Below are 19,544 nucleotides of genomic sequence, written 5' to 3'. Positions count from 1 at the left end.
TATGGGGAGGAGGGAAACAAGTTCGCGACGTAGGAAGTGGTGAAGGAAGTAGTCCAGGCGAGTAGTCCGGAGTGTGGGAACTGCTTTTGAAGATTAGATTAAGGTATCTGCAATCTTAAAATGATATGGGGAGGGAGGTAAACAGGGCCGCGACGTAGGAAGTGGTGAAGGAAGTAGTCAAAGCGAGTAGTCTGGAGTGTGGGATCTGTTTATGACGATTAGATTAAGGTTTCTGCAATCTTAAAATGCTATGAGAAGGGAAGGAAAAAGGTCCGCGACGTAGGAAGTGGTGAAGGAAGTAGTAAAGGCGAGCAGTCTGGAGTTCGGGAACTGTTTATGACGATTGGATTAAGATATCTGCAATCCTAAAATGCTATGGAAAGGGAGGGAAACAGGTCTGCGACGTAGGAAGTGGTGAAGGAAGTAGTAAAGGAGAGCAGTCCAGAGTGTGGGAACAGTTTATGACGATTGGATTAAGGTATCTGCAATCTTAAAATGCTATGGGAAGGGAAGGAAACAGACCCACGATGTAGGAAGTGGTGAACGAAGTAGTAAAGGCGAGCAGTGTGGAGTTTGGGAATGGATTAATGTATCTGCAATACTAAGACTGCTTTCATATTAAACTAATGATTTTACCTGAGCAAAACTCGGTCCCCAGGTACTATATTCATAAACAAGCAAACTTAAACAGCTATTCTCCATTAACATTATATAGGAATTTCATATTTAAATTTTTTTGTAATTTTCTTTATAACCATTAGACGCATTACGACGCTTCAATATACTAAACTATTTGTTTTTTGAGCTCTAGATTAAACCATTTAAAAAAATCAAAAAACATCTGCAAGCATCTCAGATAAGAGGGTAAGCTTTTATGCTATTGTTATTAGATATAAGAACGCTCATAAAACAACAGGCTTCAAAAGCTCGCATATATAGACGCAGATGCGTTATGACGACACGGATAATTTGACAAGTGTACACTTGATTTATCCTGTTTGGTAACGAGCTGTCAAAACTGCCAAAACATAGTCAGGTAGTCCACGCGGCGCTCGGGCCACCCGGCGCTCGCGCCGTAACCGTCCGAGACGACCATAGGACAGTCACTTCCAAACTCGATACCGACCCGAATAGTCGAACTTAAATTAAGGTAGGAGAACGTCTCCAATTCTGTTTCTAGTTTTTGCACTGACATTTATTCCATATATGTATAATTGCTTGACTTAACTTAACGTTGATTGCTTTGCATTACCTTGAATCGCACATTTATAGTATTGTTGCATTTAGTTACTAGTTGACGTATAAATCGTCATTGCTTTGTGAATTGCTTGATTTATGTAATTACCAGATTATTTGCACCGATAATCCGTAGATTTGCCTTGCCGAGATTGATCATACAATCGCACTTTAACAATCTTTACTTGTTTGTGCATTTCGATGCTTGTATTTCAATCTGTATTCAACTAGTCTCATTCTACCTGCTTTATTCCGTTGATGAAACCTATCTACCCATCCCAAGACTATTTCTATAAATAAATACTGGGAGCTGTGATAGCCTAAAGTAGGTAGAATATAAATGTGCTATAATAATAATAGATAAGCAGATTATCGTACCATTATTCATTCCCTTGTTTGAATCGTTGAATCTTAAGTTTTACTAAAATAATTCCTTGACTTTTACATCTTGATTCCTTTGATTAATACCTTTCATATCCTTGATATAATAATACCATCAACCATTATTACCAGTAATCCTTGGATTACCACTTATTCCTTGGTGTAACACATCCTTGAAATAATATTACCAAAACCCGTTTTACCACTAATCCTTGGCTTGTACACCTTAGTTTCTTGGATTAATACCTTTACTTTCTTGATATACAATATTACAGCAAACTAAATTTCCAATGGAGTAAATGGCTTCTAATGCTATTCTTATCGTGAACATTTTACGTTATATCTAATTTTGTGTTAAAATTTGGGGAATTTCACTATTTTTCCCGGATCGAGGCATTTAATTTGAGCCCTCTCCCATCTTTCTGCGACTCTCCCACAATTTTTACGCAAAGAACCAGCTTACGTAATTAATATATAGATAGTGTACAGTATATGTGTAAATCTTTATCCACAGGTTAAGTGTAAGAGAGGGCCATCTGGCACTTACTTTCCCTGTATAAAAAACCATTTATATTTCATTTCATTATAATTATTACTTCCAAGAAAATAATTATTACAACATTTTGGGTACTGATATTTCAAAGAAAGCCTGATGAAAATGATGACAACTGACAAACTCCAACTGTTGTTACCATCAGTGATGAAAAGTCAGTTGTAACTTAAAAAATTTAACTATTGTTGACCATGATGAAAATGAAGAGTCCGAGAAAGCAAACTTCAAAAGACATCAACTAAAATAGTTGCCACTCCTAATCAAGACAGGAGATTTTTCCAAAAGCCCGCACTAAGAGATGTCCGTGCGGTTTTTATGTCCTAAACAACTTACAGAAGGCGACAACTCACATCTTTTCCATTTGACAAATGTGTTTAGAAGTTTAAAAGCAGTTCTTATAAATCGTTCAAACGCAATTGGCTCTAGGAACAATCATCAAGAACGAGATAAAAAGTTGTATTGTAGTGTATGTATGGCTTTCTCTGACGATCATTCTATATTTTGTAAAGGATTTGACAGGTACAGACATGTAATGCAAACAGTAGGAAAACTTGAGAAGTAAGTCTCATTTAGAGTCTGTTAGATGAAGGAAAACAAGAAGTGGTCGAAAGAAGAAATGTTTTAAATTAAGTCATTGACGTAATTAAGTTGATTGGTAAGCAGGGCCTTGCTTTGAGAGGTTATAGGCACGGAGAAGGTTTATAGACTTGGTAATCCATCTTTACATAATGAAATCATGGATATTTTCTTGAAATATTTCTTTTACTTTCAAACTATGATGATTCTTCAGAAAAACATGTAAAAATGTTATTAGTACAAGTACTTTTGCTTTAGTCAGGAGACGAAACAAAAGAGAAAAAGAAAAAGAGAAAGAAAGAAATATAAGCGTAAGAGAGCAAGACCAAGGAGTGGAAGAGGGAGTCAAACTACATTTCTAAGTAAAACTACAATAAATATTTTTTTCAATTCAAATTATGGTAGCTGCCCTCGTGAAGGAAATAAAGTAAGCTGTTATCTGTTCTGTCCTCATGGATACAACCATAGATGTATCAGGTTATGACTAATGTGCAATCGTCTTGAGGCATGTCAATGGAAAAATGTGAAAGAAAAACTGTTAGGATTGGTAACTATAACTTCCACTACTGCGTAAGGTCTGTTACAATCTTTGCTGACTGTTGGAGGCTAACCGCCTGAATGTAAAGATTTGTGTAGTTGGTGCCTTCGATGGAGCATCGAACAGGAATGGAGAATACAATGGACTTGCTGCTAAACTGAAACAACTTGTTCCCAACCACATACACACATAGTGTTACGCGCATATTTTAAACCTGGTTATAACGGATACAGTTCAATATTTATCGGTAACTATCTAATTTTTTGGACTTTAAAAAGAGACCCCAGTTTTAATTAAGGAATGTTGCAAGAGGTTGAACGTTTGAATGGAGAGAAATTCAAAGGTTCGATGACAGCAATTGGAGCTACAAGATGGCGACTAAAAATTGATGCTGCCACTAAGTTACGGCAAATCTACATGCCAACGACCTACCTATCCAACGTCACCTTAAACATAGAGATCGGATATGTGGCATCTTCAAAATAATTATAACAAAATTCATGTTGGCCTATTAAATATGTGGATATGCAAGACCTCTGGCCTTTATTTTATTCATTTATTTTTAATTAAATAATTGAAAGTATTTTTGAATATAAAATACAGGTACTTTCCTGTTAAAGGGAACATTCATTATTATCGAAGATTTCTTTTCGATATATCGATATTTTTGTTTTCCATCCGATATATTGATCGTAACAAATTGAAACATATCAGCTGACAAGTTCGATATAGGATACAGTAAATTATTATTGTTCAGTATCAACAAAAATAAAAATAAAAATTTTATTGAAATGAAACTGTTCTAAACTAACCTAACCAACCAAACTTGCCGTAACATTTCAAAATTTCGTTTGATAGCCTATTCCCCAGATGCCTTTTTTGTTATCAAATGGAATTTTGAAACGGTAACTTAGCCTATACAGCAGGTTTGGTTAGTTATGTTAGGTTAGTTTATAATAGTTTCATGTCCTAATCCAATATATAGGCTATATTTTTTGCCTAAACAAGGTTAGTTATTAATTTGTCATTTAAATGCATTTGAAGATATTAAAGCAGAATGAATACCAATCGTGAAGTAAAACAAAAATATCGAAAATAAATCATCGATAATAATGAATGTTCCCTTTACTGTAACAGGAAAGTACAAAAATACAATATTTTTATTATTTAGACCAACTAGATGTTTGATAACCAGCTTGTTGACAAGCAGCTGTTTACTATTATTTCTGATAACACTGTCTTCGGCTCTATAGCTACATGCAATTACTATGTATTTTTTCAAAGATTGCAACGGTTCAGTGAATAATGGTTTAATCTTACCAATATTACCCAATGGTGAATACAATACGCCAAGATCAACTTATGATCTTTGCGCTGATACATTGACCAATCTCAAAATTTTCTTTCATGGCATCTGGAATTCCTCGCCTGTGTCTCCTTATTGTACCAGTTATGTAGGTAAATTTAGTATATAAGTAATCAGCAGTGTGGGATAGACATAAAAAATTCTCAACAAAAAGGGAAAATCCCTTGTATAGGTACGGTCCGAGCTGTAAAAGATACCTTTTCGCTGCAGCGGTCCGATATATCGAACGCTGGCTAGATGTTATTTTGCAGGCTTATTTTCCATCTAATGTCATAAATTATACATGAATCGATTTTGTATAGATACGGCTTCATGAATAAACTACGTTTGGCATTATATGGATTTGATTTTCAGCAGTACTTGTCTCGTAAACAACGTTAACAAACGAGTTTACGTCATCTGTTGTTTGTAAACAGTTTACAGGTTAGTGGCAGTGTTTTCGTTAAGTTTGTTTACATATTTTACAGTGGTTTGCGCTTAAAATGAGTAAAAGAACTCGTGATAAGTCACCAGTAAGTGAAAATGCAATTTTCAACAATTTAGTGGCGAGTGGAATTGATATATAACTTAAAGAGGAACGAGGCCATTATACACGATGGCTTTTATCAAAATTGATATAAGTGGCCATTAAACTTGCTTCAGATGTGCAAAGTTTGAAGTATGAATCATGTGACTCTCCATACCGGGTATTATGTATACATAAATTGAAAAGCCACTTCTATTTTCTACAATATCTCCTAATAAAGAGAAAGGGATCGCCGCTATTTGGGCCCACTTGAAGCCGGTTCTGGAATACTTAAAACACCCAGATGTAAGTACAGTACCTTTTTTAACGTACCTTCCAACCAATATGAGCAAACATAACTTATCTTCCCATGGTAAAGGGGCCCCAGATGGTGTTGGCGGTACTCTAAAACGAATGGCCAACCATTATGTTGTTCATGGCTCTAACATTAATCATTCTTCGGTGTTCTTCAAATTGATGCGAGAACATGCAACAGTCTTTTTAAAACCTACCTAGTACACGTTTTAAAACGATTGCCAGTACGAGGGGTATTCACCAAGTCATTACGAGTAATAAGAATTGAAAGATTTTCAGGGCACTAACTTGTTTTTGTGATGAAAATAAATGGAAAGAAGGACTTACACTTGCAAGTGCTATTTTCCAGCTGAGTCGGTATCATTTACTAATTGAACTGAGAACAGAGAAAATGTAAACAGCGGAACATTAGATGTTACGGTGAGGCAATCTACGCTTCATCAAAGTCTGATGAAGCAGAAATCAGTCTGGATGACTCGGATGGTGACATATAGATGATGGAGAATTTGGCTAACCTCACACAAAGATAGTCTATGAATCAAGAACTACTAGTAGCAGCTCCATTAGAAGCAAGCATTTCCGAGGGAACATTTATTATTGTAGAGCTATTAGGTATACATAAGGTATGTACCATACGTCGTCAATCCTAGCATAGTCTTTCAGGCGCCTAGTTTCGAAACTGACGTTTCATTTTCAAGCCTTGTCGTCTAACATGAAATTATTTGAACATGAAATCGTCGTGAAAATACACAAATATAACAATTAACACACACGGATACATTAAGTTAGCGAAAAATGCGCGGCCGGCCATAAAACGCACGACGAACACGACTCAACTACCGTCAGCCGCTGGTCTGGTGACATTGACCTTGGTGGGGATGAGACAGCTGAGAAGAGAGTCCTTGTCATCGATGAAATGAAATGAAATGAAATGAAAAACGTCTTTATTTAGCCAGCGTTATTCAAAGTACAGTTCTTTGATTTTCAATACAACTGTTGTCAAACTATACGTAATTGGTCAGCTTATACTAGACTTATTGCAACAATAAATTTTAGATCAACTGGCTAATTATTATCGGTATAAAATAAATCTTTCAAACCCCTTTTAAACCTAGAGAGGTTTAGTGATTTGAGGTCAGTTGGAAGGGCATTGTAGGCTTGGGGCCCAAAGTAAGAAAAGGCTTTCTTCCCTAATTCCGTTCTGACCCGTGGCAAGTGTAGCAAGCCTTCCTGCCGAGTGAGGCGAACTCTCACCTCAGACCTGAAAACCAGTTTCCTTCTGATGTATTGGGGACACTCCGTTAACAAAGTTTTATGAACAATTAGAACGGTTTGAAGATCACAGCATTGTTTAACTGTCAAGATGTTTGCCCTTGACCTATACTCGCTGATATGATCCGACCTTTTTAAGTTGAAGACAAATCTCAGAGCACTGTTCTGAAGTCTTGTGAGAATATTTATATTCTCTTGAGTAAGGCTGTTACCAAAAGAGGGAAGAGCATAATAAATAGATGGAAGAATTATAGCACGAACTATTTCAAGTTTGGTTGACATTGGTAGAACAAACCTAAACCTATTAAATAATCGTAATTTAGCAACAACAGTTTTACAGATGTGTCTCACATGTTCAGAAAAATTGAGCCTAGAGTCCAATTTGACACCAAGGAATTTTAATGAATCGCTAACAGGCAACGGCTTATCATTTAGAAGAACTTCACAATCAGTATCCTTGTTGTGTTGGCTTTGCACAGAGTAGTTTACGATTCTTAAAACAGAACACTTGTCAGGATTCAGCTGAAGACCATGATCATTAGACCATTTATTAACACTTATCAAGTCGCTATTCATGCGGGTGACTGCTTCAGGAAACTCAGCCAAAGGGTAAGATAAAATAAGGTGCGAGTCGTCGGCGTAAGAATGGACAGAGCAGTGACTAAGCTGTGACTCAAGGTCGGCAGTGTAAATCAGGAAGAGGATAGGACCTAAGCAACTGCCCTGGGGAACCCCCGACACTTTTGGTAAAAAATGTGAAACCTGATCATTAACTCGAGTTTGTTGTGACCTATTACGGATATAGGAATTTTAATGAATCGCTAACATGCAACGGCTTATCATTTAGAAGAACTTCACAATCAGTATCCTTGTTGTGTTGGCTTTGCACAGAGTAGTTTACGATTCTTAAAACAGAACACTTGTCAGGATTCAGCTGAAGACCATGATCATTAGACCATTTATTAACACTTATCAAGTCGCTATTCATGCGGGTGACTGCTTCAGGAAACTCAGCCAAAGGGTAAGATGAAATAAGGTGCGAGTCGTCGGCGTAAGAATGGACAGAGCAGTGACTAAGCTGTGACTCAAGGTCGGCAGTGTAAATCAGGAAGAGGATAGGACCTAAGCAACTGCCCTGGGGAACCCCCGACACTTTTGGTAAAAAATGTGAAACCTGATCATTAACTCGAGTTTGTTGTGACCTATTACGGATATAGGAGGAAAACCACTGCACAGATCGACTATCAAATTGGTAAAAACTCAGTTTGGCTAACAGAAGATCGAAACTAACTGAATCGAATGCCTCGATCCTGTCAAATACTATGTTGCGACTAAAATTTAACTTTAAGATGTTTAAGTTCTTTAAGATGTTGAGGGGATACTTTTTTGTTGCTTTTAGATGTAATAGCTTTCAGCATAACATTCAAGCAGAATTCATTAGGGAGCCTTTGGTACATTTATGTAAAATATCTATAGGCTATCACTACAGCTGCTTACGTTGTTGTTTTCATTCGAATGTTGCGTTCGCAATTTAGGCTTGGATAGATGTTTATTAAACCTTCTCTTTAATGAACGACCTGTTTGTCCGATATACATTTTTAGACAGTCACTGCAGGATAATTTGTGCACTTCTGTGTCCTATAGGCTATTTGAAACTGTGTAGATTTTGAAATGTGGCTTTCTAATTTATTTGAAGTTTTGCAGGCCAATCTTATGTTATGTTTCTTCAGCTAGTTTTTAAGGTATTATGCAAGCAGTGTCCATATTCTATAACAATAAAGTTATGATGATTTTTTAGGTGGTTCTTTTGTTTGTGTATGATTTTGTCGACAATACTGTATTGTTACCGTTATTTACGGCTATACATTTTAACATTTCTTATTTAATGTTGTAGTTTCTTTGAGACATGGGTAGTGTTAGAAGTCAATTAACGAAGCTGTTTTAAGCGGCCATCTTGTGTGATTGTGGATGATTGGAGTTTTCATGGATTGTATGGTCTGTGGTTGTAGGCTTTTTATAGATTGTTTAGTCATTACTATTGTTATATTTGGTAAAAGTTAGGTTCAGAAAGTTTAATCGAATTATTATTCTCGATTTCGAGAGTGAATTTCATTTTCTGTGTAATGCTGTTCAAATGATTGATGATAAGTTGCAGCTGTCTAGAGTTTTCATTATAAAAGCAAAAGAGTGTATGTTCAATATTAATTAGGTAATATTTATAATTATTCAAGATTCACTTGGATTTGAAATAAGACACCATGCTTAAGCATTGAAGTAGTTTACTACATCATCTTGAGATCCGTCTGACATGTGTTGAGTTACAATAATAGTAAACCGGACACCACAGCCTTAAGTATATCATAGAGCCCTTTAATAACATATTATAAAGTTATTATATAGGCTATACTATTATGTAACATCCTCCTTTTTTTAATCAAAATGATTTAAATCGATCTAAAGACAAATTTTGATTAAGCAAATGAACAGACAGACTTAAACATATTCCTTCCAAAATGATTTGGCTTTATGATGGTTCGACCGAATATAGTAGTTTGGTTTGTTACTGGCCTATTAGGTAAAATATTAGGTACCGGTACCGGTACTGGTATGTTAACATTATTCTCAAATTCATTCTGATTAGGTCTTTCAATATTTTCTAACCCAAAATTAGCTTGTGCGATTAGATCAGAATAATCAGACTGAATAACCTTAGAGTAACACTTTCTTAAGGGGATCCGCCACTACGTTGACCCTCTTTTATTTCTTGGTTTTAACCCTTGCTATATTCTTTTTATGTTTAATGCAACTAAAAAAGAGGTTTTGGGTGGTCAGACATTTTTTTACCTTTTTGGGTATTTTTAAACCCCTAAAATTCGATTTTTTTTAACGTTTTTTGAGGTATGTTAATGTTTGAAGAACTTTTTTGTTTCTTAACCAATTTGAACAATTTTTTTTGTAGCCTAAAAACAACTCTACAAAAAAACTAACTTTTTGGGTTTTAACATTAATGTACTGCTTAAAAAAAATGTTATAACGTTTTTAGTAAAAAAAAAAAAAAAATACATATATAATATTTTTTTAATTTAAAATTTTTTAAACTAGAGTAATATTGATACCCAAAAATCTTCTAAATATAACTAAGATTAAGTGGTAAAAATTTCAAAAGCTATGTTTAATACTTTAGATTTTATTCAAACATTTGTCTATAGCTTACATGAAAAAGTCAACTTTCGGGGAGAAGCGTTTTAGTTTGACACTGTAAAAAAGTCTGTTGTTTTGACACTAAAACTGACCAGCACCATAGATATCACCTTCTTCTGCTAACTTTTTCTCTTCTTCTGCAAGCTGAGCACTTGTCACTAACTTCCTGTAGCGATTGAACTTTTCCGTTGACCACATCTTTCGCAGTCGTAGCCGTTGCTAATCTTTCTTCGCAGCGTAGCGCACGGTGTGTGACCCAGGGGACGTTCCTGATTTCTAAAGGAAGTTAGCAATGGTAATGAGGTGACCTTCATTGTATATACAAATTCCTTCTTCAACACCAGCTTTAACCTTTCTTTGGGATACAAAGGTTAGGTTAGGTTATACCTTAGGGCATTTGCTCCATATGAGTCCGTGAAGGGCCTCATTAGCGTTTTGCGTTTGGCCTGAAGAGCATTTTTGGAGTAGTTGTTCGGTAGAAAGGCGATTGTATAGCGGCAAAATATAGTGTTACACAGTTTGGTTTATTGGTGTTTTTATATGCTCTGAATGTGTTCTTGGCACCTCATTGTTGGCTAAATCTCTCTGGTAAAAACACCAACTATCACTGCCGGACGGACACTAGTCGTGTCTTGGGATCACATCGGTTGATCTACAGTGATCCAGTGTTGCAAAAATTGCATTCCTCATTTTGGTAGTGTCCTCTAAGTTATCTTCTCGACGACCTCTCTGGACACATCTTTGAACTGGACCCCTCCTTGGGCTGCAAGCTGCGGACTGGACTGTGAACTTGTGGCTTCTTGGAATAGGGCACTTATAAAAATATCTTCCATGTCCTCTAGCCCTAGCTTAGATTCATGTACAGTTTTATTATGATTTGGCTTACTTTTATTGGCACTTCTTTGACAACCAAAGGCATAATGATTCTTAAGTCCACAATTTTTACACGTTCTTCCGTACACTGGACAGTTAGCCTTTGTATGTTCAGTTCCACACTTATAACAGTTGTATGTTTGAGCTGTCTTTTTATCTTCACGTACTGTAGAAGACTGGTAGCTTTGTTTTTCATTAGGCCTAGTATTACTAGCTTTGTTATTCTGAGAACTAAAACTTCTTCCATTATTGTACGACTTAGGTCTCGTATTATTGATTGCATGTAAGCCTATGTTACTCAGACCTACCTTACCTTGCATTACTTGCGCTTGCTGTTTACTCAGTTCAGCGGTTCGACACTGATTTAAAGCTTTAGTCAAGGTTAGGTCACTTTCTCGTAAAAGTACTTCTTGAAGCTGTTTATCCACTATACCAATCACTACACGATCACGAATTAGACTCTCCTCGTCTTCTTTGAACTCACACGGCTTTGCTAGACTCTTTAGAGCAGTTACAAAATGTCCAATTAATTCATTTTCTTGCTGAATTCTTGAAAAAAATTTATACCTGTTATAGACAACATTCTTTTTGGGCATGAAATAATTATCATTTACCTTTTGCAGTGTATCAGCTTTTTCAGGTTAAAATGTGTTGTACATTTCTATCCCTTCATCACCTATGCAATTTAACAGCATAGCTATTTTGACCTTGTCTTCTTTGCTTTCATTTTTTGAAATTTTGAAAGTTTTTGAAATTTTGTTTAAATAATGTCCAATTGTTAGCAACATTGTCGTCAATCACTAAACCACGCGGCGGCTTGAAATCCATGTTAGGTTAGTTTCTAATTCATTACTTCTATTTCTATAACAATGTCTTTCACATCGATGCTATGTAGATAAAAAATAACACTTGACTCCATACCTACACCATGTTCAATATTACTTAGGTAATATTTATAATTAATCAAGATTCATTTGGATTTAAAATAAGACACCATGCTTAAACATTGAAGTAGTTTATTACATCATCTTGAGTTCCGTCTGACATGTGTTGAGTTACAAAAAAATAGTAAACTGGACACCACAGCCTTAAGTATATCATAGAGTCCTTTAACAACATAGGTACTATACAGGGTGAATAAAAAGTCAAGACCCCCCCCCCCTCTAATATTTTTCCAAGTAAATATACAGAGATATCCTTTTGGTGGTTGAGTAATCTTAGCAAGGAGTTTCATTTTATCATTATAAAATTTTTGAGTGTCCCCCGAAAAGGGGGGATTTGGGGGGCAACTCAAATTTTTTAAATGTAAACCCCCTTCAAGTGACACCTCATTTTGAAGTGTTTACAAAAACTTAAAGAATGGTGAAAACTAGAGGTCACTATCTCTTCTCTATCCAAAATGGTAGCCCGTCAAATGTTGTGGAAAATCAATTGTAAAATTGTTAATATTGGCTGCCATTTTGGATAGAGAAGAGATAGCGAGCTCTGGTTTTCCCAATTCTTTCACTTCAAAATGAGGTGTCACTTGATAAGGGTTTCTTTTGAAACATTTTTAGTTGTCCCCCGAATCCCCCCTTGGGGACAGTTACATGGCGCAGTTCTCTAAATTAACATACGGAAATATTTAAATGATTTATTGCAATGGGGAATGATCTTGAAGAAAAACCTAAAGAGGAAAAGGTAAAACTGCTACAAAATGCTTTTGTACGTATGCCCTCCGACCTGCAGTGGACAGGTAACATGTCTGATAATTGGAAATTTTTTAAACAAAAGTTTGGTATCTATCTTAAAGCTTCTAAGAACAATCTAGAGGATTCAGAATATCAAGTATCACTTTTACTCAGTGTCATAGGTGATAGGGCTCTTAAGGTTTTTAACAATTTTGTTTTTTCACCAGAAACTGACAGGAATAGTTTTGAAAAAGTATTAAAACAATTTGATGACTATTTTATGCCTGAGAAAAATGTAACATATGAAAGGCATAAATTCTTTCTTAGACACCAACGGGACGGAGAGACTATTGACAATTATGTCACAGAATTAAGAGACCTTAGTTCAAGTTGTGAGTTTAGTTCACTCAATGATAGCCTTATCAAGGATCAAATAATCCTAGGTATAAAAGACACTGTCTTAAAGGATCGACTCCTAAGAATCAAGGATCTTGATTTAGTTAAAGCACTTGAAGTTTGTAGGGCCTATGAGCAAAGTAAAGTTCAACTTGCTGGTATTTGTAACAACGCTGAAAATATAGGCCTAGAAGTTAACAAGATTAAAGTTAAAAATAAGACATCTAGTCGCAATCAACAACATTCTAAAAATGCTCCTGCATTTACATCCAACTCGACTCCTAATGGTGACGGCAACCGAGGTAGGCCTAACAACGCTGCGAGCGGCTGGAATCGATTTAAGAAGACATCCCAAGGTAAAAGATTTAATTCACCCTGTTCAAAATGTGGCTACTTCCACAAACTTGGTCAGTGTTCAGCCTACGGCAAAAAGTGTTCACAATGTCACAAAATAGGGCATTATGCCTCTCAGTGTTTTAGTAAAGGTGTGCATGCAGTCGACGAGAATGAAACTGAACTAGTTTTAGGTTGTATAAATGCTATCGACCAGAAGAAGCCTAGTAATGACGACAAAGAATGGTTAGTAGACCTAACTCTCAATGATTTTGTTAACGCTAGATTTAAGATTGATAGTGGTGCACAGGCTAATCTCATAAACATTGATGTAGTTGAAATGTTAGGTATTGATACACATAATTTAATACCTACTGGTACTAGTCTCACCTCTTGTACAGGTCAAAAGCTTAACATATTAGGTAAGTGCACACTCAAATGTAATTACAAAGGTAATAATCATGATGTACAGTTTTTTGTCACTAAAGGTAAATGTCCTTGTCTTTTAGGCCTCCAAGCGAGTACAAAGCTCGACCTTATTCGAAGAGTGGATCAATTAGGCTCAAGTCATGTAGTGATAATGTAAATAGTGTAAATAGTAACTCAATTTTTAAAGAATTTTCGGATGTATTTGAAGGCATAGGTTGTCTTAAAGGTGAATATACTATTGTATTGAAGGACAATGTTAGTCCTACGATACATCCACTGCGCAAAGTTCCATTGGCCTTGCAGGCCAAGCTCAAAGCTAAGCTAACTCAACTAGAAAAATCTGGTATTGTTTGTAAGGTAGATTATCCTACTGATTGGGTAAATTCTTTGACAATTGTACATAAAAAAAATTGTGATTTACGATTGTGTCTCGACCCTAAAGATATAAATGCAGCAATCAAAAGGCAACATTTTCAAATGCCAACGTTTGAAGATATTAGTTCTAGGCTCTCAGGAGCTACGGTTTTTAGCATATTGGATACAAAAGATGCTTTTTACATGTTAAGTTGTGCAAACCAAGTTCTGATCTTTGTGTATTTAATACACCCTTTGGACGGTACAAATTTTTGAGGTTACCTTATGGTTTAAATGTATCAAGTGAGGTATTTCAGGAAAAAATGTCTTTCCTCTTACAGGACTTGGAAGGAGTAAGTGTATATGTCGATGACATTCTGGTGTATGGTTCTGATCGTAAACAGCACGATCAGCGCCTGAGAGATGTTCTTTTGAAACTCAGGGCTGAAAATGTAAAATTAAAGTAAGTGTAAATTTGCAATTACTGAGTTAAATTATCTTGGTCACAAGATAAGTAAGGCTGGTATTACCCCTGATGATGAGAAAGTTAAAGCCATAACTTTGATGCCAGCACCCACAGACAAGAAAGAACTTGAAAGGTTTCTGGGATTGGTTAACTATGTAGGCAAATTTCTACCCAATCTCTCAGATGTCACACTGCCATTGCGCGGTCTAATTAAAAAAGATTCTGATTTTAATTTGGTCTCCAGAACATGAGAAGGCTTTTAATGATTTAAAGTCGTCAGTATCTAGCAGTCCTATTTTACAGTTTTTTGACATAAACAAACCTATTGTCATCTCTATGGATGCTCTTATGGCCTAGGTGCATCAATTTTGCAAAATGATCTCCCAGTGGCATACGCCTCTAAAGCGTTAAGTGATGTGCAACAATCGTATAGTCAAATTGAAAAAGAGATGCTCGCTGTACTTTTTGGTTGTGAAAAGTTCTACCAGTATGTATATGGTAAACATTTTGTGGTTGAAACCGACCATAAGCCATTGATCTCTATTGTTAAGAAAAACCTTGTTAATTGTCCTCCTCGCTTACAGCGAATGTTACTTAGGCTACAAAAATTTGACTTAACTTTGATCTATAAGAAAGGTGAGTTGATGTATGTATTGGACACCTTATCAAGGTCATGTCTAATGTCAACAAAATCGGATGATTTGTGCGTGGACGAAAGCATTGAAGCTCAGGTATGTGCTGTAATCAATAGTATTAATATTTCTGATGTCAAACTGTGTAAGCTTTCTCAACTAACTGATTCAGATGTAGAGTTGAAACATCTTAAACATTTTTTGTTAAGTAAATGGCCTCAAAACAAAAAAATCTTCCTGAGGTTATAAGACAATATTGGAGTGTTAAAGACAGTTTGTCTTACTGTAAATCTAAGAATTTGATTTTGAAAGACAATACAATAGTAATTCCAAAATGTTTGAGAAAGGAAATGCTTTTTAGATTACACCTAACTCATCTTGGCGTAAATAAGACCTTGTTGAAAGCAAAAGACTGTGTGTATTGGCCAAATATGTATTCACAGATTGTAAATATGGTAAATACTTGTGAAACATGTCTGACTTACTCTAACAGTAATCGTAAGGAACCATTAATGCAACATTCTATTCCAGATGTTCCATGGGACAAGATAGGTATTGATCTATTTCAGTTAAATCAAAAGATGTATCTACTGATCGTAGACTATTTTTCAAAATATCCAGAGGTGATCCACCTGCCTAGCACTACTTCTGATTATGTAATAAATGTATTGAAACAAGTATTCAGCCGGCATGGGATACCTGAGGAAGTTATCACAGGTAACGATGTACAGTTTATTTCACATTCGTTTGAAGAATTTTCTTGTAGCTGGAATTTTAAACACACAAGAACCAGCCCTTACTTTTCACAATCTAATGGTATGGTTGAGCGTAACGTACAAACAATAAAGAATTTGTTAAAAAAGTCAAGCCTAGAGGGTACCGACCCCTACTTAATTTTGCTAGAGTATCGGAATACTCCAATCAGCTCAGGCCTCCCATCACCAGCTGAAATCTTGTTCAGCAGGAAAATAAGAGGTATTTTTCCACTCAGAACTTGTCAATTGAAACCAAGAATCACAAAGAATGTGAAACATAACCTATCTCTTAGACAGAAACAGCAAAAATTCTATTATGATAGGAAAACACGCCCTATGCGTAATCTTGCTAACAATGAAAGTGTGTTTGTACGTAAATCGAATTGTTCCTCTTGGGAAAAAGGTAAAATACAAAAATCAAATGTTAGTCCTAGGTCCTACTATGTTAATACTGAAAATGGTAAGACATATGTTCGTAACAGGTTTCATTTGAAACCAGTGCACAAAAAACAAGGTAATCTTGTCAATGACTCTAATTGTAATGTATCATTTGAATATGATGAAGGTTATGACACAAAAGTTAGTAGGCCTAGCCCATGTAAATCCCCAAGAAGAACACCAAAGAAAGATGATTGTGTCCTAAAAACCCCACCAACCGTTGTACCAGTGCCTACCCCCACCATCATGTAAGTCCCGGGAGTAGGCCCTATACAACTAGGTTTGGCAGAAATGTTAATAGGCCAATCAAAATGAACTTGTAATTTCATGTGTACTGTATTCCCTTCACAGTGAATTTGTATTTTTTAGTTATCCTTTTATTATTCTCTTATGTAGGCCTAATGATGATTTGTTTTTCTCGTGCTATCTGAAATGCTTTATGGAAAACAGATTTCGAAGTGTATTTTATTCAAGCAGTAATTCCAGTTAAGGTATTGAGTTTGTTTTATAAGCCAATGTTTGTTAATAAGGCAAATGTATAAAAAAATGGAGGTAAGCCATAAAGAAAAATTGTCAATTTAAATTTTGTTTTATTATTAGCTGATTTAGCATTGAATATTCCAAGAATACATTTACATTTTTAATTAGCCCAATGTAACTTATCACCCATTTTATATGTCATTATGAATTCCTGAACTTGTAACTTCACTTTGTATTTTATGTAACGTCACTTTGTATTTATGTAAGCTCATTTATCATTCACTTTGTATTTCATTATCAATGTCTCAACTTGTAATATCACTTTGTATTTCATGAAAGCTTTCCTTCATCATTTATTGTATCTCATATCAGTGACTCTTTTGTATTTTTGTTAGGTTAAGTTATATTATGTTCTTATGTCTGATCAGCCACCAACTGCTGAATAACTTGTTTGTCATTTTTATATTTCATAACTTGTTTGTCATTTTTATATGTTAATTCATCTGAAATTTTTCTTGAATATTCTGTGTTAAATTAAATATCTTTTGTAAAGAAGGGAGATGTCATATAGTTATATAATATTGTCACACCACTTATGTAAATCCTCTATGCTCATGATGATGTCACCAAGTCGGTGACCCCAATCAGTCTAACTATTAAAGATGGCTTACTCCAAACTAGTTGTGGTTATTAATTATCCATGAAGACTAATATTATTGATAAATGCTAGTACTAACGCCTTTACAGGAACTCAAAAATTTTAAATGTAAACCCCCTTCAAGTGACACATCATTCTGAATTGTTTACAAAAACTTAAAGAATGGTGAAAACCAGAGCTCACTATCTCTTCTCTATCCAAAATGGCAGCCAAAATTAACAATTTTACCGTTGATTTTCCACAACATTTGACGGACTACAGGGGGTTTACATTTAAAATATTTGAGTTGCCCCCCAAATCTCCCCTTTTGGGGGGACACTCAAAAATTTCAAAATGATAAAATGAAACTTTCTGCTAAGATTGCTCAACCGCCAAAAGGATATCTCTGTATATTTACTTGGAAAAATAATAGAGGGGGGAGGGTCTTGACTTTTTATTCACCCTGTATAAAGTTAATATATAGGCTATACTATTATGTAACAGTGTAATCAACGTATCGTTTGTAAAATATGATTTTCTTGGAATATTTGTTGCTGGAGGAGAGAATATTTTAGTTTTGGTGTTGAAGAGTTCTCGTTGGTGTTCAGTGTAAGTGTATTGTGATGTGTAGTGTAGTGAGTAAGTGAGTCACCTTTTAACAATCAGCGCTTCTCTTTGCAATCGTCGTCAGTCTTGTTCAGTTTGTATCTTTGATTTTTGTTATAATAATTTTCTAATATAATATAGATCGGATAGTTCGTTATTTTCAAAATAACCACTTAGCCTATAAATTGAGACGCTGATTTGGTAGGCCCAACAACTAAAAAATAAAAGTTAACTAAACTTAGGCCTAGTTGATTCGGAACTAGGCATTGCCTTTTACTTTCTCCTCCTATACCATAGTATATGGAGAAAGTATTGTTTTCGTCAAAATTTGCGAGTTTGAATTTTGAGTGGGGACCCAAAAAGTGGTATTTGAAGTCATGTCTGTGTGTCTGGATGTGTAGCTAGGGACTACACCTGTGGTCCGATTTCGAAGAAATTTTGTATATAGGTTCTAATCCGTGGTATCTCCAGGCGTTTTTAATTTTTTTTTTTTTATTTTGATTTTTAATGGGGATTTTCCCATAAAACCCCGGAAAAATAGGATTTTCTCAAAAATGTCCCGAACAATTTTGATAACCATTTAGTATGTTGTAGCCCTTTAAATTATGAACAAAATGGTACGAATCCCATTTCTGTAAAAATTACGGTTCAAAAGTTGTTGTAAATTATGTAATTTTCCCATAATAACCCCATAAAACAACGAAAAATAGGATTTTAGAAAAAATCCGGTTCTGTTTTAACATAGTATGTTATGGTCCTTACAATATTGATAGCTTTTTTCTTTTTTTTAATAGGCAACAATTTTAAAGAAGTATTGTGGTGGGGAATAACGCAAACAAAAGAGAGAGAAAGAATGTGCAAAACTAAATAAACTGATGAAAACACCGAAGCTATCGTGTTATTTAAAAAAATAAATGAGTCGTCAGATAAACAGTGTTCTAGAGACAGTAAATACATAACACAGACTGAAACATCCGCTACTCCTTTTGTTCCCACAGTTCCCAGTACCAGCTCAGAGTGTGAATCTGTGGCTGTGAAATATAACATATACGGATCATTAAACCTGAGCATTCAGGCTCAAGTTACTACAACTACAAAAGCTATTTTTCAATAGCAATATTGGCCATCGCAGACAGTGATTATAAGTTCGTTTACGTAGATATTGGCTCATTGGGTAAAGACGCTGACCCAACAATATTTGAAGGCTCGACTTTCGGAAAGGCATTCCATCATGGAACGCTGAACATTCCCGTTACTGAAAAAATATCACCTAGCATCAACCCCCTTCCCTACGTACTAGTTGGAGATTAAGCGTTTGGTATTCATGTTAATCTAATGCATCCTTTCCCAGGACGTAGTTTGGCACGAGAGACGAGGATTTTTAACTACCGACTGTCATCAGCCCACAGATATGTAGAATGCACATTTGGACTGCTAACAAATAAGTGGAGAATATTACACAGACCAATAAATCTTAAGGTATGCAATGCTCAGACAGTTTTAAAGCAGCTTGTGCACTCCACAACTACGTG

The 19,544-nt window shown here is 35.5% G+C and overlaps 1 protein-coding gene across 1 annotated transcript in view; it reads left to right on the top strand.

Moving 5' to 3' along the window:
• LOC128984283 (uncharacterized) overlaps nt 1-19,323 on the top strand; it is an 87,157-nt gene extending 67,834 nt beyond the window's left edge. Inside the window, exons 3-4 of the mRNA XM_054403586.1 lie at nt 11,448-11,456; nt 19,088-19,323. Coding sequence (XP_054259561.1) covers nt 11,448-11,456; nt 19,088-19,323 — 245 coding nt within the window. The remainder of the gene's footprint in view (nt 1-11,447; nt 11,457-19,087) is intronic.
• Nucleotides 19,324-19,544: the final 221 nt, after the last annotated feature.

Source organism: Macrosteles quadrilineatus, unplaced genomic scaffold (assembly GCF_028750875.1).
Source record: "Macrosteles quadrilineatus isolate MER2022 unplaced genomic scaffold, UCM_ALF_1.0 Scaffold_2__2_contigs__length_208266976, whole genome shotgun sequence".
Classification (NCBI taxonomy): domain Eukaryota; kingdom Metazoa; phylum Arthropoda; class Insecta; order Hemiptera; family Cicadellidae; genus Macrosteles; species Macrosteles quadrilineatus.
This window is presented reverse-complemented; position numbering and strand designations above follow the sequence as displayed.